At 37.2% G+C, this 19,837-nt stretch overlaps 2 protein-coding genes across 5 annotated transcripts; both read right to left on the bottom strand.

The window, feature by feature from the left end:
- Nucleotides 1–1,521: 1,521 nt before the first annotated feature.
- Nucleotides 1,522–6,256, bottom strand: LOC122990286 (phospholipase A and acyltransferase 4-like). Of its 4 annotated transcripts, XM_044363566.1 has the most exons (6): nt 6,124–6,256; nt 5,849–5,928; nt 5,409–5,464; nt 3,845–3,962; nt 2,156–2,385; nt 1,522–1,723 (listed from the first exon to the last, which is right to left on the bottom strand). In XM_044363566.1, exons 3-6 carry the CDS (start codon nt 5,409–5,411, stop codon nt 1,595–1,597), a joined length of 480 nt encoding a protein of 159 aa, XP_044219501.1. In that variant the 5' UTR covers nt 5,412–5,464; nt 5,849–5,928; nt 6,124–6,256; the 3' UTR covers nt 1,522–1,594. The 4 variants fall into 4 exon arrangements, with proteins under 4 accessions (XP_044219501.1, XP_044219500.1, XP_044219502.1 ...); XM_044363565.1 differs by lacking the exon at nt 5,849–5,928 and having other exon boundaries at nt 6,124–6,255; XM_044363567.1 differs by lacking the exons at nt 5,849–5,928; nt 6,124–6,256 and adding an exon at nt 5,980–6,109.
- An 8,936-nt stretch (nt 6,257–15,192) lies between these two features.
- LOC122990605 (phospholipase A and acyltransferase 4-like) lies at nt 15,193–17,480 on the bottom strand. The gene is made up of 4 exons (XM_044363995.1): nt 17,436–17,480; nt 16,611–16,731; nt 16,062–16,333; nt 15,193–15,603 (listed from the first exon to the last, which is right to left on the bottom strand). Exons 1-4 carry the CDS (start codon nt 17,454–17,456, stop codon nt 15,496–15,498), a joined length of 522 nt encoding a protein of 173 aa, XP_044219930.1. The 5' UTR covers nt 17,457–17,480; the 3' UTR covers nt 15,193–15,495.
- Between the last annotated feature and the right edge of the window lie 2,357 nt (nt 17,481–19,837).

Here is a 19,837-nt window from a genome sequence, read left to right as displayed (position 1 = left end):
TATGTACAGCATGTTTGTGTGCTCTTACAGGTTTTAACAGACAACATCACATCACTCAGATTCTGGCTTCTCTCAGTTGGCTTCCTGTTCATTTTAGAATTGATTTTAAGATTTTACTGATCACTTTTAAAGCACGTCTGGGTCTGAAGTTCCAAGCTACATAACAGATATGCTGACCCCGTAGATCCTCCGGTGCCTGCCTGAGGAGATAAGGCTCGCAGAATCAGTCACTTCTTTTAAATCACTTCTTAAAGCCCATTTTTACAGACTTGCTTTTATGTAATGTTGTCTTTAGATCATCTTTCTTTTAAACTTTTTATCATCTCTTTATTGTCTTTCTTTGCCATTTGGCTGCCATCTTTTTAAGGTCAGATCTGTTATTGTTTTCTGTTTCATGTCTTTGCTTTGCATTGTACTGCTTTTGCTTTGTCTGTCAAAGCACTTTGTAAACTCTGTTTTTAAAAGGTGCTTTATAAATAAAGTTATTATTATTATCTTTAAATGACTCAATAAGTACTTTTTTGCCAGTATGTGGAAATGTGGATCTTGAAACACTCTGTAATATTTAGAAGTGTTTTCCCAGAGGAAAGGAAAATTCAAGATATGATCTCTTCTTTGTCCAGCATATTTCTCTTAGATATAACTGAGCTCAGTTTCACATCAATATGAGATTTTGACCATTTTCTCCTGCTTCTTAAATTCAGCTACTGAGAAATAGTCTCCCTCCTGTCTCCCTCTTGTAAGATCTTAAAATGCCCTTTTTTTCCTCTCACTGCACTGATCTTTATTTATCTGAAATAATCAGCTGTTGAGATAACAGTAAGATGCAAAAGAAAACATGATTGGCTTATAAATGAGCTTGCACAATATCAGAAATTTGTCTAGTGATTATTTTTTAAATATTCTTTTTCAGTGCACATCAGGTTTGGATGGATTGTTTACATGTTTTATTCGTATTATTCATATAATGGCAAAATCAGCAGTTTAATTCCGGCTGTGGACCTTTGTTGCATGTCATCCCCTCCATCACTCTCTCCCTTGAATTCCTGTCATCTCTCCACTGTCCCTATATTAATGAATGACTAAAATGCACACATCAGGCATACATAAGATGTATTTGATACCAAATGTAGACAATATTTGTGTTAGGACAAACAAGTCAGAATTCAGCAATCTCTAAATAAGATGATAATTTATTTCTGATGAGACAAAGAAAAGACTACTGTGAGCAGCAATTTTTTCCTCTGGGTGGCCACTGGGAGGTGCTGCGACCATTTGAATTTTGTAAAAATGAAACATCTTGCTGTAAATCTTTTTGCAGCCCCCGCACTGGCTGACAGCAATCACACGCAGTTATATATATATATATATATATATATATATATATATATATATATATATATATATATATATATATATATATATATATTCTATAGTTATATAATGTTTATATATTAAGTACAATGTTAGTAAGTCCAAATAACACAATTTAAATGCATTAAATCAGAGTAGATATGGAAGTATACTTGTATATGTTTATTTTCACAAGGGTAGGGTGGGAACATTTGGGAACATTTTTGACACAGGAATAAGTTCAGGAGGAGTGAGACTTTGAAAGTGATGTTGATATTCCAAAGAGAGGAGTTCCTATATATCTACTAGCTTTCATTACACCATCTGCGACGGCTACAGCCCCGGGCATCATCAACTTTGACTTCAACACCTGTGCCAGTAGATAACACACAGACAAACAAAACATGAATTTAGTTGTAAGAAAGTTAGAATACTGATATATTAAAATAATCCATAACTCTGGAACTCACTTTTATTGTAAATCTGATTTAAAATCCCCACTCACATATGAACACATGAAATACTGTATTGACTGGTAGATAGTTATTTTAATGTAAATCATAATATTATCCCCTCTTAAGTCACATCACAATCAATAACAATACATTCAGTTATTAAATAAATATAATTATCCTTTTAAAATCTCATTTGATTATGATACAGTATATGCATATATTAATGGGGAAAAATAAACAGTGTATTTTAATTCACTTAATTTCCTGGTTCCTTTATTTATTTCGATATTTTTAATCCATATAAACCATCCAGAGGCAAATTCCATATTGTGGATCCACCTACATACCTGAAGAGACTCGGCTTTGCCGTAACGGCACCAGGTGGCAAAGTGCTCACAGTTCCAGTCAGAGATACTGTACTCCACATCCTTACCCACCCACGAAAGGGCTACTTCCACAATTTCCTTTATTGGCCTTGGTTTGTATGTGTTGTCGAAAAGGTTTTTTACTTCCCACTTGTCGTTGTTGACCACATCCTGGAGTTTTTCTTTCTTTACTCGGGCATTCACGAAACCTTCTGAAAGCCAGATGAAACCAATCAGTTAACTAAACTTCAAGAATGTCTGAAGGACATAAAGAACTTGATCACGTGCAATTTTCCGCTACTAAACTCTGACAAAACTGAAGTTATTGTGCTTTACCCTAAACAACTTAGAAACATATTTTCTAATGATATAGCTACTCTAGATGGCATCAACCTGGTCTCAGGTTACCTTTGATCAGGATATGTCCTTTAACTCCCACATAAAGCACATTTCAAGGACTGCCTTTTTTCACCCACGTCATATTTTCAAAAGCCAGGCACATCTTGTCTCAAAAAGATGCAGGAAAACTAGTCCACACATTTGTTATTTCTCGGCTGGATTATTCCAATTCCTTATTATCAGGCTGCCCTAACAAGTCTCTAAAGACTCTCCAGCTGGTCCACAATTCAGCTGTACATATACTGACAAAAACTAGATCATATTTCTCCCATTTTAGCTTCTCTGTATTAGCCTCCTGTAAAATCCAGAATAGAATTTAAAATGGTTCTCCTCACCTACAAAGCCCTTAATGGTCAGTCAACATCATATCTTGAAGAGCTCATATTACCCTGTTACTCCTCTAGAACACTGCGCTCCCAGATGCAGGTTTACTGGTGGTTCCTAGAGTCTCCAAAAGTAGAATGAGAAGCAGAGCCTTCAACTATCAGGCTCCTCTCCTGTGGAATCATCTTCCAGATTCAGTCCAGGAGGCAGACACCCTCTCTACAGTTAAGACTATGCTTTGATAAAGCTTATATTTAGCGCTGGCCAGGCTCGCCTTGTACCAGCCCCTAGTTATGCTGCTATAGGCCTAGACTGCCGGGGGACTTCCCATGATGCAGTGAGCTCCTCTCTCCTCCTCCTCCTCTCCATCTGTACGCATTCATGGCTTCTTCCCCAGAGTTTTTGCTATAGGCCTAGACTGCTGGGGGACTTCCCATGATACTGTCTGCTCTTCTGCCTCCTCTCCCTCTATACATTCAAGTCCCATTAATGCATGTTACTAACTTGGCTTCTTCCCTGGAGTTCTGTGTTTTCTCATCTCACAAGTATTTCCTCTCTGCCTCGAGAGCTGTGGACTCTGGATCTGTGGCTGAGGACTGCCTGCTTGACACTGCTGCTACTATTATTATTATTGGTCATATTTCTATCATTATTATTATTACTATTATTGTTCTCTCTCTCTCTCTCTGTCTGTCTCTCTCTAGCTGCCCACCCAAGGTCTGGTTCTGTTTGAGGTTTCTTCCCGATAAAGGGGAATTTTTCCTTGCCACTGTCACAAAGTGCTTGCACAGGGGGGAAATGTTTTGTCTATGTAAATTTAAGAGTACTGACTAAACCTGCTCTATGTGAAAAGTGGCCTGAGATAACTTTTGTTATGATTTGGCACTATATAAATAAAATTGACATGACTTGACAGTACTGGCACTGAAATATAAAGAAATGACTCACCGGGACCTAACAAGTGAACAACGTACCCATCACCAATGTACACAGCCCAGTGCTGATAGATACCACGGATGATTTCTATCAAGTCACCAGGACCTGGCTCCTTGGCTAGCAAGGCACCCTTGGATTTAAAGATCAAGAAATTAGTACATCTGGATACAAATCAGATCAGATTTGACATTGCTGGACTCTAGCAGAGAGAGAGTTACCGTACCTGTGTTCAAACATACAAACATGAAGAGGAAAACATTTAATCTGTAGCTTTCAAGCTTGTTTGCACTGAGCGTCTAAATTATATATTGAACTCCATTTGGGCAATTTGTCAGTTTTTTTGTCCTGCATTCTTAAAGGTTCCTTGTGGAGCTTTTTTGTGGAGTTTTTGACCTCTAGTAGGGCTATGGAAGAATTTTTTATGAGCGGGTGAGTCCCCATTTTTGGAGTTGTGCACACGGGTGACACGATACAAGTCCTACAAATCATTTCACAATATTCCTCAGATCTACAGGTGGCTGTAATCTGCAGCACAACGCAGAAATGTACAAATGAGATCCATAAAAACGTCTTTCCAGAAGCTGTCGCCCTACCAAATAGCTGAACTTTACATTTCACATCCCTCTTTTCATCCCTGCTCTTGTCTCTTTCACATATTTCATCAAACTGGATTTAACATTGTACATTGCATTTGACATCCACTGTTACATAATTTAATTAGTTATTGTACATACACTTCTTTTCTTTGTCCATAGCACAGTTTAATATTTCCTTTGTACAGTCAATATTTCACTTCTAGTTTTATATCCTATTTCAAAACTATTATTATTCCATTCTGTAAATAGATTAAAATTGAATTTAATTGTAATATTACTTTGTTTATTTTAATTTTATTATTATTACCTTACTTTTGTTCTATTTGTATTCTTCTATGTTGAAGACTCATTCTTTGAATGCTGCATACTTGGCTAATAAAACAGATTCTGATTCTGAAAAATGTAGTGAAGAAGAATAATACTATTGTTGCTCCTGTCTGCCAGGCGCCGACACTAAACAATAAGATTCACACAATTCCTACACAAACAGCAGTTACCATAAAACATGTAAAGAACAAATCAGGAACTAACTGTTAATATAGTAGCTGCAGAATGACTCTATGTAGCAGATGATCATATAAGAACAGATAGTTTGATACTGAAATATCTAACGGTCAGCTCCTGGATTGTTGTGAATCTCCAAAATGACCATTTAATGAGAATCATTTTCAATGAACTGATTCAGGTGTTAAAAGTTGCAGCGTTGTTTTTCTATTTGCTTGTGTTTTCTCAAGTTGAAGTGTTATAATCACTCTTGGCCACTGTAAAGTTTTCTTCACAATTTTCTCATGAACTACTGTACAGGCACATGTATCTCATGATTATCTATCACTGACTCATCTGTCATGCAGACACTGATTCAGACAGAGAGGTAAAAATTCTAACCATTTTCTATTAAACAAAATAAGTGTTCAGACTTGGGAGAGGTACGTGTACTCTGACTATTTACTGTGATTCAAGTAATCATAAGATTTACTCACCATTGTGTGTGTTCTTAGAGTTTTGGCTTGGTTTCACTTTCACTTTCACTCAGCACCTGAAGGAACAAAACATGGCATATACAAATGATAATAAGTAGTAGTGTGTGTTGGCAAGATCGGCAAGTAGATAAATAAGCTAATATTAATTTATTTCTTTTCAGTGTATTAAATTAATATGAATTTAAACAGATATTACCCACGATATGTCACATGTATTTCTTATGGTTTACTGTGGTTATTTTATATTGCATGATTTTTGCGTGATGTTTACTGAGTACCTGCGCCCATGGACGTATAAACATATTAATAATAATACATTCATGCCTGCACCTGGTTGATCTAAATTAACAAAAATAAAAAAAGGGGTAGGACTAGAAAAGTTCTCTACTTCATCCTACGCCTTTGTCGAACATTGAAAGAATATTATTTGTGTGGCTTACTGAAAGTTTGATGGTTTTTTTGTTGTTGTTTTTTTTTTGTTTTGTTTTGTTTGTTTCGTTGCCAGTATCTTTCATTTTGTCTGGAGATTGAGACAGAGAGGAGAGACGAGAGAAAGAGACGAAAAAGTAACCACAAGCTCCCCAGCGCGAATATAAGAAGTCTCCAAAAGTCCTACAGCGCGACACATACAACGATTGTTTGAGTTAAAGAGAACAAAGTACTCTTGAGCACAAGCGGTGAAGACTAGTTACTGCCGTTTTTTTCCTCTTCTTACCAGTAAGCAGCGGAAGTCGGCGGCCCACAGAATATAGCGGCTCCCGAAAGGACGAGTGAGCAGACCGAACGAGCCTCGCGACCAAGGAGACCCTGCGTCTCCCTGCGTCACTGCGCGGTAACGTCAGGCCAGATTCCCCCGCGACACGTTGAGCAAGGGGAAAGTTTCTCCCCTCTCCCTAAAAGGAAAAGAATGTACACTGTGCAGCAAAGGACACTATTAGGGTCAAAGTTTATTACTTTTAAGATTTCCTACATTTTAATATTTCATAGTTTAGCGGTGTACCTTTACTTATTAGTTTAGTAGTACACTTATTAGTGTTATAATTTTAATGTTTTGTAGTGCAACAGCTTTAAAGCCAATTGTATTTATTGCAGTTTGTAATAATTTGTAGACACAGCAGTTTCTGTGTGTTCCTTGGTTGTCCCAGTGTTGTTCTCCACCAGATTCTGTAAAGAACCCCTAAGTCCTCCCTTCTTCAACCCAATCCAGCTACCTGCGCGTTCATGTGAAAGAGGAGGGGTTGTTAATTATGAGTGACATCATCAGAACCATGAATGAAGTACTTCATATGATATGAGATGAAACGGTGAAACCAAATACCTGCAGAAAACTTCGGTTTAAGGAACAGAAAAAAGTCATATTCAACGAAGTGAAATGGAAACGAGCCTGTAATCATACAACAGAATAAGATGTAGAAACACTAGAAATAATTTCTACATATTAAAAGTTGGCTAAGGCTCAAAATACATGTAGCAAATAATATATATGGCTTAAATATAGAGGGAGTATTTTTGCTATGTAGTTGGATGGTAAAGAAGCCCCCCACGGATTCTGCTCCAGATCTGCTCCCCTTGCCCCAGCTTGCCTCAGTTCCTGGTTCCCAGCTACCAGTCCAAGCTTCCCCAGAGCCTGAATTCCCTTTTCCTCGCCTTAAAATAAATACCTTGTTCCTACCATATCCCTGTCGCCTCACCTGTGTCTGCATTTGGGTTCACCTGATCCGCCCCACCTAATATGAAGTACAGGTCAATGTTATTATGTCATTGATCGCAATATGAATAGATCAATAAAGCAAAATTAGGCCTACAGCATGGAAAAACAGGATGAAAAAAATGCAGATAAACTAATAACATATGAAGAATGTGATCAGGAGGGTGACTTCCAGGTGACAGACAGGACCTGAACCACATGACCTCTCACCATGGAGATCTGGAAAGTCTTTATCTGGTCCCAAACGAATTCTGGAGCGGTTCATTTATATTAGGAATGTGATCCGACCACCATTTAATCCAAGTAAAATCATCAGTAGCTAGCAGCTAACTGGAGAGTGAGTTGAAATCCGAAATGGATTGTGTAATGAAATCTGCTGCATTCTTGAAATTTGGGCAGATAGACCTTCTTCAGGACCTTCTACCTATACACTCAGTGTAGCAGCTGGTAGTACATTTAAATTCTCAAACAAATAACTTTTTATCATATGCTTTTGTGATAACAGGGCTGACACAATGAGCTCGTCTCAACTCAAAGGAAAATCATTAAAGGAAGAGGATGCTTGTTGTTTCACCATCAACTTCATAAAAGGCTGATTTCACTTCCTGGAAATGATGCAACTTTTGGAACAGTTCATTATCACTGCAGGGATCTTTTCATTCAAAGTAACAGGGTTGACGACAACTGGTGGACCCGACTGAATAGTTTTTGTTTTCTTATAACATTTTAAAGAATAAAGAATTATTATTATTTTAAATTAATAATTATTAAAGCAGAAAAATCATATTGAAGGAAAGGCAATTTTTACATTTTTGCAAGATGCTTCACAAAAGTTTGAAACTCTTTAAAAACAAAAGAAAAAATGATTATTTTTTGTTGATTTGAATGAAGAATAAAATATAAAACATTATATATATATTATATTATATTGTCCCTTTGTAATTGATTAATTAAAAGTTTAAAAAAAAAAGAAATAAGCAGAAAATGCTGTTGTGAAACATCTATAATAAGTTTTCTTTTTTATTTTTTTTTTCTTTTCTTTGTTTCTTTCGTTTAGTTATATTTAGTGTTGCTTTTGCCTCTTTTGGTTCAGTATATTTTGACTGATTGTAATATTGGTTGATTTGTGTTGTGAGACGAACCCACTGCGCCTGAAGGACCTCGTCAGGTGTATTAATGCTGTCTCTGTGCCCCCTTTATTTAGCTTTAGGTACCAGGGCTGTACTGTGTGGGGGCTCCAGCCGTATGGGTTGTTGTGCACCTGCATGCAGATAAGTATTACACGGCACCTTGGGGTGTTAGTTTGCTGTGTGTGTGTTTGCAGTGGTGGCAGTGTTGTGCAAACACATGGTGATATAGTCGTGGGAAGAAGAGGTTATCCTGTACCAGTCAGCCTGGCTTGTTAATCATATGTTTTTGTTTTTATTTTGAGTGAGGAGTACTTTGAATACATATTTTTTTATTATACGCACAGACACAGCATCATCGTGAGGGTGTGTGAGGTATTTTAAACTCTTAAAATAACTACTTGACAGATTTTAACTTAATTATATTAATAAATTGGTCTCTGGTTGTATCACAACATTACTGTTGTTTTTTTAGGTTGATCTTTTTAAATTAATTTTGATACAATTGTACTCGAAGCCACGTCTCTGTTTAATTTCTTTACACTTATCTGTGTGTTGACCTGTATAGAGTAGGTGATCTTGGGGGGAGCCCAGGTTAAGGTGGGATTAGCCTTACCCTCCAGTTGGGCAGGTCACACTAAGATAACAGCTTATACCACACAAACGTTTTAACCTGAATACTTTTATTGTCACTGCAATGGAAATCTACACCAGTACTCATAAGAAAAAGTCACAAGGACAGATATATTTTCTCTTAATTGTGTGTCTAGATGAAACCCTAAATTCTTCCTTTATAGCTCCTTACTGCCCTACAAAGGCTAACCGAGTAACAACAATTTTGGTCAAAACTGAGTTATGACTGAAATTGAACTTTTGGATATCTGTTTTATTTCTGACAAAATCTTCCCGGTTCAATCTTGCTCTGTTCTGGAGAAAATAGGGTGTAAAAACTGCAGAAACTACAAAATCCAACTAAAATCCAAGACAATCACAGTAGTAGGTCTCTCTCTCTCTCTCTCTCTCTCTCTCTCTCTCTCTCTCTCTCTCTCTCTCTCTCTCTGACTCATCCTTCCTTTATTCACTGCAGGTAATAAACTAAATAAATGTTCATATTTTAGAGGTTTGCTTACTGGGAGCAGATAGTACAACCATAGGCAGACGTTAAATAATATGCCTACTTAATAATCGTACATGGCACAGCATGAAGCCAAGTATAATTTATATAACCTCATCTCGATATAGCTATACAACAAGTATTACAACAATTTCAAAATTGGCTAAATTGCCTCAGGAGGTTTAGCAACAAGGACTAGGTAGTGTGGTGTAATTTTATAAGACTTATGATGTGCTGAAAGAAAGGTAAAATACAATGCAAATGATTACTGTTAAAATGACAAACATTAAGTAGAAGTGTGTTGAAAGTATACATCACAGAAACTTGTGATTGATTTATGGGCACAAAGTATGTTAAAAATAATCTCACTCAGTTCACTGGATAAAATTGTATGTGTGTTTGTATTATACTCAGTGTTTTTTTGTTTTTTTTTAAAAAGAGTGGCCTTGGGAAAGGAACGAGAAACGGGGATGTGGGGTGGCAAGAATGGCTGTGGAGAAATGATAGCCAGGAGAAGGATTGGAAATAGTGGTGTAAAGTGACCAGGTGCAGTTATAAAAAATAGAATGACTAGATAGAACTGGATATGCCAGGCATGTCCAGTTCAGCCCAAAAAACCTATTTTTGGGGACTTTGGGTCTGCAACAGGTGATGTAGAGAGATTATAATGGTGTAATTGGCTAGTATGAAGAGGTTGGACAATAGGCGTGCCCTATATAAGACAAAAGATATAAAACTGAGGGCTGCATATGTGGTGAGCCTTGTGTGCACTATATATTATTCTCCTTTTTTGCTGGCATTAAAGTACATTGTGCTGCTCTGAACTCTGACTCCTGATGATTCTTCTTTTTTATCATCAAAGAGAAGTTTAGTCCTTGTGCTGATCTGAAACTTTTTTCAACTGAGATCCAAAGATTGGACACATTAGTAGGACAAGTGATATTAGTGTATCTGAAATGATGTATATTGATTATTTTTCATTCTGGTTGTGCTGCTGGTTTTCGTTCTGGATGAAAATGTAGCAATGGAAGCGTTTATCTATCTGAGACAGCTGATACAACATCAAAATCTGATTAACTATGATACCAGCCATGTTTTTGGTTTGAGATTTTATGGGGGGCATTGGATATGATTGATTAACAACTATTGTCGTGTCAGATTTTCATGTCCGAGTTTCTAGGCTCAGGACGTGGTCTTTTATATCATTTGGGTCTACATTAGTCACACTTTTTGTCCAACCTCTTTATACCAGCCAATTACACCATTATAATTTCTTTACATCATCTGTTGCAGACCCAAAATCTCTAAAATAGGTTTTGGGCTGAACTGGATATGCCTATGCCTATCCAGTCATGCTCTTTTCCTTTTTTATAACTGTTTAGGGTCACTTTACACCATTACTGCCAAATCTTCTCCTGGCTTTATTTTTCTTACAAGTTACTCTTGCCATTTTACACCCTTATTTCTTGATCCTTTCTTGAGTTTATTTTTTTTAAAAAGCGAAGTTTAATACAAAAGGTGACGTTAAATATAAACACACTTATATTTTGTCCAGTGCTCTGGGTGTGTTTTCTGTGATGTATACATACAATATAATAATAATTCAACACCCTTCTACTTAATGCTTATCATCTTAACAGTAATCATTCGCATTGCATTGTATCTTTCTCTCAGCACATCATAAGTCTTATAAAATTACACCACATTATTTGTATCAAAAATGTGATTTAAAAAAAAAGAAAAGAAAAAAGTGTAATTCCATCCTCCATTAGGCCACATAGGGTAGCCAACAGAAATCCCTCTGAGTTTTTTGACAGTTACATTTCATTGATGCAGCTTTCTTGTGAGTATGTAGGGCCTTATCTCTGTCGCATTCCAGGCATAATAGAAAACCAGTTCACAAAACCCAATCAAACATTAAGTTCTTCTAATTTGACAGGACTGTAGATGTAGGAGTCTATAGGAACACTCCAACATTTTGAGAAATACACCCATTTGCCGTCTTCCCCAGAGTCAGATAAGAAGAATGTTATCATATCTGTGTGTACGAGGACTGGAAGGAGTCGGGAGCAGCTATCGTAGCTCCGTCAAAAGTGAAGAAATACAACTTCCAACAACTCCAGAACTGATGCACAGAGATTAAATTTATATCAATCCTCTCGTCTGACTCTGGGAAACGTGGCAAATAAGTGTTTTTCCCAAAATGTTGGAGTGTCCCTTTAAATAAATTGCAGTGTCCAAATTACACTCCAAATAAAAGACACAAAACTGAAGCCAACGAATTACAGACAATATCCAAAACAAAAGTCAATCAAAAGTATAACTCAATATAGTTGATTTCTCTGTAAAATCTACTTACTATTTTAAGTGCTGCTGCTGTGTCCGGGAACGAGGAGGAAAAGGAGGAGAGCGACTGGTGTTCCTGAGATAAAGAAGACCAGGATATGGGAAGTGGGAGGAGGCATAATGGTCCATATATGGATAACAAACCAGTTCATATAGGGATTGTTTATTTCCTGTCCTTTCAAGGGAATTTGTTGCCACGGTCTGTACGGAGCCTCACATAAATACATAAATACAGTACACATCCACAACATAACTACATGAAAGACATCCATACAGGATATATCACCATACATAGCACATATACAGTCATCAAGGTATTTTGTTTAGCAATGTTATGCTATGCTCTGCATGTAATAGCTTTGCTGTTGAGGTCTGATAGGCTGGGGGTGGGGAGGCCGATAGTTTTGGAGAATCACACATATGCCTCTCATATTGGAGGCAGTTAACATGGTGAAGAAACAGGGGGAACAGTAGAGGAGAATGAGTTGAATTATGGTTTCATAGAGCAGGAGTAGAAGGTGCTTCGAGTTTGTGTATGTCAGTGATGTGATGTTCAAAGCTCAGTTTATTGTCCAAAGTGAGTCTGAGATATTTGAAGCTCTCCACCATCTCAACAGTCTCATTAATGATGCAGGTGGGGTTGTGGGTGGAGCTGTGTATGCTGGAAGTGTTAAAGAACAGGTCTTTGGCTTTGTGTCATGTGTTTAATGCTGGCCTATCGACACATTTCCAATGTCGGTATCAAATCAGGGGAGTTTTAAAGCAGAGGCTCAGTTACCGTACCTGTGTTCAGACATCCAAACATGAAGAAGAAATTTACTCTTTACCTAATTTACATATTCAGCTCAATTAAGGCAACTGTTCAGTTGTTTGTCCTGCATTCTCACAGCCCATTAATAAATTTAATGGTAATATTGCTTTGTTCATTTAATTATTATTATTACTACATTACTTTTATTCTATTTTTATTCTTCTATGTTGCATTTGTGGGAGTAAACACCAAGGCTCATTCTTTGTATGCTGACCAAGTAAAGATGGGTGTAAACAACGCAGGATTAAAAATACTTAAAAAACTCTGTTTTGCAAATATTTTATGAAGAGATCACAAGGACATAACTTTTGTTTGTTTAAAAGAAAACTCCACAGAGCGCCTTTAATGTTTGTGCATTATTGCACTATTGTTGCTCCTGTCCACCAGGCGCCGACACTAAACAATAAGATTCACACAATTCTTACACAAACAGCAGTTACCATAAAACAAGTAAAGAACAAATCAGGAACTAACTGTTAATATAGTAGCTGCAGAATGACTCTATGTAGCAGATGATCATATAAGAACAGATTGTTTGATACTGAAATATCTAACCGTCAGTTTCTGGATTGTTGTGAATCTCCAAAATGACCATTTAATGAGAATCATTTTCAATGAACTGATTCAGGTGTTAAATGTTGCAGCGTTGTTTTTCTATTTGCTTTTGTTTTCTCAAGTCAAAGTGTGATGATCTCTCTTAACCTCTGTAAAGTTTTCTTTACAATTTTTCTCATGAACTACTGTACAGGCACATGTATCTCATGATTATCTATCACTGATTCAAGTAATCATGGGATTTACTCACCATTGTGTGTTTTTAGAGTTTTGGCCAGGTTTCACTTGCCAAGAGACTCAGCACCTGAGGGAACAAAACATTAACAAATATCACTCAAGAAAAGTTTGCAGAGATCAGACATCCTCATATACAGAGAGAATAAGAAATAAAAGTGTCCTACCATAAACTGCCCCACCTCTCTTATAGAAGAATGTAAACAGGTCTGGCTCCTGACTTCCTGTTATGAACAAGACACTTACAAAACCCCCTCAACTCCGACAATACCACTCTGGGAATTTGACCTGAAGAATTCCCAACAAATACACAAGTTCCTTTGTATCTTAATACAAAAGAGACCATAATTATTTCACTGGTTAGTAAAAGCTGTAATAAAAGTTGCAATTAGATTGCTTTGTTACAGAAATATATTCTATAATTTTAAAATATTACTACACTGACAACATCACCAGTACAAGGGGAGGATGCCAGTGAAACCCACAGGAAGTGTGTGTGTGGACAAAATATTATGTCCACCCATCAGTGGTGGAAGAAGTACTCAGATCTTTTCCTTCAGTAAAAGTACCAACACAGAAATATTAAAAAATACTCCATTACAAGTAAAAGTCTTGCATGAAAAATTCTCCTCCAGTAAAAGTACATAAGTATTATGAGCTTGATGTAATTAAAGTATTGCAGTAAAAGTACATAAGTATTATGAGCTTGATGTATTTAAAGTATTGCAGTAAAAGTACATAAGTATTATGAGCTTGATGTAATTAAAGTATTGCAGTAAAAGTACATAAGTATTATGAGCTTGATGTAGTTAAAGTATTGCAGTAAAAGTACATAAGTATTATGAGCTTGATGTAGTTAAAGTATTGCAGTAAAAGTACATAAGTATTATGAGCTTGATGTAGTTAAAGTATTGCAGTAAAAGTACATAAGTATTATGAGCTTGATGTAGTTAAAGTATTGCAGTAAAAGTAGTGGTTTGGTCCCTCTGACTGATATATTATTATATATGACATCATTAGATTATTAATAGTGAAGCATCAGTGTTAGAGCAGCATGTTACTGTTGTAGCTGCTGGAGGTGGAGCTAGTTTACACTACTTTATATACAGTTAGCTAGTTTAGTCCGTGATCGATCAGAGGAAAGGACGTCTCATATCTCTAAAAACATATTTCCTCATTTCCTCTCTCCTCGCATGTTTCCTTGTGTCTCTCCTGCATCCTCAGTGGGAGGCTTTAGACGCAAAGAAAAGAAGCAAGTGAGAGAAATGTGGATGCAATTTAATGGACTTCAGTTGCACCTAATGTAAGAAAAATCTCCAAACTCAGATTCCCTCTGGGGATGTGCTTAACATATTTAAACATGGAACAAGTATCACCATCATGTAGCCAGTTACTGGTAAGCACTGGTTTAACTGTTGAATACATGGTTGAATTGCATTTAAGTGGTCCGTTCACACAACAGTCCTGCAAATTTTGATTGCATTTCACCTGTAAGTGGTGCTACAGTACAAATAAAACTTTAAATGACTCGGTGAGCAATTCTCTATTAGCACAGATTTTTTTTGTCATTAATTGCGACTGTGGATCTTGAAATACTCTGTAATATTTAGAAGTGTTTGGCCACTGGGAGGTGCTGCGACCATATGATTGTTTTTTTAAATGAAACATTTGCAGCCCCAGCAGTAGCTGGCAGCAACCACAGGCAGTTATATATATTCTACAGTTATATATTGTTTATACATTAAGTGCAATGTTAATAAGTCCAAATAACCCAAATTAAATGCATTAAATCAGAGTACATATGATAGTATGCTTGAATATGTTTATTTTAAAGTGTAGGATGGGAGCAGCTGGACCCAAATGCAGGACACAGAAGCCAACAGGAACTTGAGAATATATCTTTATTCGAGACTCAGGAACAGGATACAGAAGTGCAGGCAAAACCAAACCAAACAAATGATCCAACAAGACAGAACTGAAACACAGGACTAAAATACTAACTGAACTAACAAGGAGATGTGGTGCAGGTGGGGAGATGGGCAGAGAAGCTCAGGTAAGGGGAGTGAGATGAAATAACGGGAAAGAAGCTGATTGGCTGGGGAAAACACTGGGGACAGGGCAGGGCTAACAAGGCTGATGGGGAAAAGCGGGCCGGGAGGAGCCCAGGAAACAGTGCTGATGGAGGAATAAGTTTAAGGAGAGTATTGCACTGAGGGACTTGATGACATGTCTCCTGAAGCAGTGGAATCTAGAATAGTAGCAGCTCCCACTCTAACTACAGCCTCTGCAGCCTTCAGCACCTGTGAAGATAACACACAGACACACAAAACATGAGTTTAGTTGCAAGAAATGTAAAACACTGATATTGAAATCCCCCCTCACATATGAATACATGAAATACTGTATTGACTGGCAGATAATAACTTTAAAATCATAATAAATCATAACACTTCTTTCCCCTGCTGGCAATTGTTCTTATATGAAGAATACCTTTTTATGATTTTAAAGACAATTGTGAGGCATAGAAATATTTTGCAGTATTCATCACTTGTAATGTGACTGTAACTTCTGCGGTTTTCCGGTAGTAAAACATCCTGCTACTTCCACCTTAACCACTGACAGAAAATATTATTTCCATGACCAAGTGTTCCATGTGTATTTTACTTCATTTAATTTCTTGGTTTCTTTATAATTTGACATTTTAAATCCATATAACTCATCCAGAGGCAAATTCCAAATTGTGGATCCACCTACATACCTGAAGAGACAGGGCTTTGCCATAACGGCGCTCGGTGGCGAAGTGCTCACAGTTCAATTCGGTGACACTGTACTCCATATCCTTACCCACCATCGAAAGGGCTTCTTTCACAATTTCCTGCTTTGGCCTGGGGTCCCACTTGTTGTCGTGTATGTTACTTATTTTCCAATCATCTTTGTTGACCACATCTTTGAGTTTTTCTTTCTTGACTTGGCCACTCACAGAACCTCCCAACACAGTTGATGAAACTCCTAAACTGTGTATTTCTGAGTCTGTGGGCATGACAAAAGGCACACAAGTTATACAAGGTAAATGCGCTGAAGATTGTAACATGTTTTATGATGAGTTTTGTATGTAAACTGTTCAGTTTATTATTTAAGTTCATGAAAGTTGAAGAAAATGTTGGTTAGTTTAACCAAGTAAATAATCAAAGCCTGCCCTCAGGTCTGCAGAACAATGCATCTTGGCTGCTATATGATGGTCTTTACTGGGACTGATCAGTGTTTGGAAGTAGCAGCACTGGCATTGCAGTGTAAAGAAATGACTCACTGGAAACCAAGTGAACAATGTAGCCACCACCAATGTACACAGCCCAGTGCTGATAGCGACCACGGAAGATTTCTATCAAGTCACCAGGTTCTGGTTCTTCCTCCTTGGCTGCTGAGGCACCCTTGGATTTCAAAATCAAATCAAGAGTTCAATCAGACTTATTGTACCTGAGTTCAGACATCCAAACATGAAGAAGACATTTAATCTGTAGTTTTCAAGCATGTTTGCAAGTGTCTAATTTACATATTCAGCTCCATTTGGGCAATTGATCAGTTGTTTTGTCCTGCATTCTTAAAGGTTCTCTGTGGAGTTTTTGACCTCTAGTAGTGCTATGGATGAGGTATATTAGTGGGTCTCCGTTTTTATGGCGACAGGTGATGCAATACACAGTTAATATAGTAGTTGCAGAATGACTCTATGTAGCAGATGATCATATAAGAACAGATTGTTTGATACTGAAATATCTAACGGTCAGCTCCTGGATTGTTGTGAATCTCCAAAATGACCATTTAATGAGAATCATTTTCAGTGAACTGATTCAGGTGTTAAATGTTGTTTTTCTATTTGCTTGTGTTTTCTCAAGTCGCAGTGTGATGATCTCTCTTGGCATCTGTAAACTTTTCTTCACTATTTTCTCAACTGTACAGGCACATGTATCTCATGATTGTTTCTCACTAACTGTCATCTATCATGCAGATACGGATTCAGATGGAGAGGTAAACATTCTAACCATTTTCTCTTAAACAAAATAAGTGTTCAGATTTGGGAGTGCTATGTGTACTCTGACTATTTTCTATGACTCAAGTAGTCATGGGATTTTCTCACCATTGTGTGTGTTTTTAGCATTTTGGTTTCACTTTCCAAGAGAATCAGCACCTGAAGGAACAAAACATTAACAGATATTACCCACGAAAAGTTTGCTGAGATTTGACATCATCGTATACAGAGAGAATAAGAAGTAATAGTGTGTGTTGGCAAGATTGGCAAGTAGCTAATAAGCCAATGTTCATTTTTTTCTTTTCAGTGTAGCCAAAGTAAATTAATATGAATTTAAACTGGCCTGTTTTTGTCATCAAATGCTCATTGGATTTTTTTTCCTGTTAAAGATTTTCGCCTGTCTAAGATTCACTGAAAGGTAAGAAGCAATTGCTTGATAACATCAACACATATCTTCCAAATATCATTCCTCAAAGTAAGCAAGCACACAACAGAACTGTTTTTATCTTACCTTAAAATGTATCTGCAAGTTTTAACACAAAGACGCACCTGCTGACCTGTGTTGTATTGAAGTCGTTTTGATGATTTGGCAGCTCAATGAAGCTGTAACTGATTGTGTGTAACTATGCATCCTGGGAGTTTAAATTTATTTGAAGTGGGTGGATCTTCAACTCAGATCTGATTGGCTGGCATATTTTATTACAGGTGTGTTGTTTAAATACAGGGCAATGTTCTTGTAGCACGTCCCATGAAATGCAAAGCAAAACTTAACAGTCATGTCACGATCATGAAACAGAAAGTAAAACAGAGAGACTGCAATATGTTTAACCATTAATATGAATAGATCAATAAAGCAATTTATAGTACGGAAAAAAGGATGATAAAATTAAAGTTCAAGGTCAACTTTATTTTTCTCTGAAGGGGAATTGGTTTTGCAGCAGGAACTGCAACTTAAAACATGAAACATGAAATCATCATCCTACAAGTAGGCCTTCATACTCATGATGGGCAAGCTACCTCCTTCTCCCTGCGTTGAGGAGGGTGATGGCTGCCGGGATGAATGAGTGTTTGTATCTGTCTGTCTTGACTGAGGGGAATTTGAGGGTGGTGCCAGAGGGTAGAGAGTGAAACTCCTGATGAAGAGGATGGGTGCCGTCTTCACCACCTGACTGTTATACAGAACAGACAGGCTACTCTGCTGGACACCTTGTATTCACTCTTTTTTCCAGTGTATTCTTGGATTTGATATTTAGACTGTCACACCAACAGATGAGGTAAAATGATGAAATTGACTCTATGTAGGATTTATAAAAGGGAGTCATCAGGGACCTGTCAACATGAAACTTAGCTTTTAGTTTCAAGTATTTTTGTTGAAAGCAAAGCTTATCTTTCACTTTCTCACAAGAACAAAAATTTAGACCCACTCAAGTGCACAAACAATGTTGCCTCAAAGGAAAACTTGGGTATTTGTCAACCTGGACCCTATTCTCCCATCATTTTGTGTCTAAGTGACTAATGGGGGCAACAAATAATCCGTTGTTGCAATAGCGTCCCATCAGTGTTCATCCACTAAAAGTGTTTGTTTTTGCCTCTGACAGACTCTTATTATAAGTGTCTGACAACATTATGGAAAGGACCACACAAGAAATAAAACTGAAATCTCAGTGTTGTTATCAAAATCAGTTAAATATTAAATATTCACACACACACTCACAGACACATGAAGCAGACCGCAGGGCAGAGAGGTGGACACAGCGAAGTGAAGAGAACATTTTACTCGATTTGACAACTACACTCATTACTGTAAATGCAATAAAAGCTTTGTGAGTAAAAAGCCAAGAAGTACTTTATCAAACCACCTGATCAACAAGCATAAACATGTAGAAAAGTGATATTCTCAACTGCTTTGCCCGCAGTGTCCCATCCACTGCCGGCATGTTTTACATGACCACAGTGCGCTGGTTAGGGTAATAAAACAAAAGCTGTAACTGTTTATCTTAGTTTGCCACGTATCTTATCTTATACTCGCTGAGACGACTGCTCTCCTCTCCAAACCAGCACCCCATCAAGCAACTTCCAGGTGCTGACAAACCAAAAGGACCTGAGACACATGACCTCCTCTCACAATAGAGACCAGGAAAGATTTAAAAAAAAAAGGCAGTTAGAAAAGAAATACAAGCTGAGAGTGCCATGGTGAAACTGCATCATACTCACAGTAAAATACAGTACATCCACACACACATACTGGGCAGTGTGCAGTGTACCTTCATCAGTGGTCTAATGTACTTGTACTTTGGAAGGCAAGCATGAACATGATTTACTGTAAATTGGTTGTAGAAGCAGAAAACAGTTATTCCACACTCACCCATATACAAGATCTCCATTAATCCATGTTTAAACAAATGTTCATATGTTGATTTGATTTTAGTCATTCATAAAATGAAACATGAAACATGTTGCGCCTTCGCAATTGTTTAGTTTAAAGTTTTTAAAAAAATGAAATATAAGCC

Source organism: Thunnus albacares, chromosome 10 (assembly GCF_914725855.1).
Source record: "Thunnus albacares chromosome 10, fThuAlb1.1, whole genome shotgun sequence".
Classification (NCBI taxonomy): Eukaryota; Metazoa; Chordata; class Actinopteri; order Scombriformes; family Scombridae; genus Thunnus; species Thunnus albacares.
This window is presented reverse-complemented; position numbering and strand designations above follow the sequence as displayed.

Excerpts from the sequence above, each read along its gene's own strand:
- LOC122990286 (XM_044363566.1), bottom strand. Across the intron at positions 2,386-3,844 it reads TGTTCACTTGTTAGGTCCCG|AAGGTTTCGTGAATGCCCGA; the intron begins GTGAGTCATTTC and ends TCTGGCTTTCAG. Across the intron at positions 1,724-2,155 it reads GCAAAGCCGAGTCTCTTCAG|GTGTTGAAGTCAAAGTTGAT; the intron begins GTATGTAGGTGG and ends CTACTGGCACAG.
- LOC122990605 (XM_044363995.1), bottom strand. The coding sequence starts at position 17,456 with ATGCTAAAAACACACACAATG. Across the intron at positions 16,732-17,435 it reads TGCTAAAAACACACACAATG|GGTGCCTCAGCAGCCAAGGA; the intron begins GTGAGAAAATCC and ends TTGAAATCCAAG. Across the intron at positions 15,604-16,061 it reads GCAAAGCCCTGTCTCTTCAG|GTGCTGAAGGCTGCAGAGGC; the intron begins GTATGTAGGTGG and ends TTATCTTCACAG.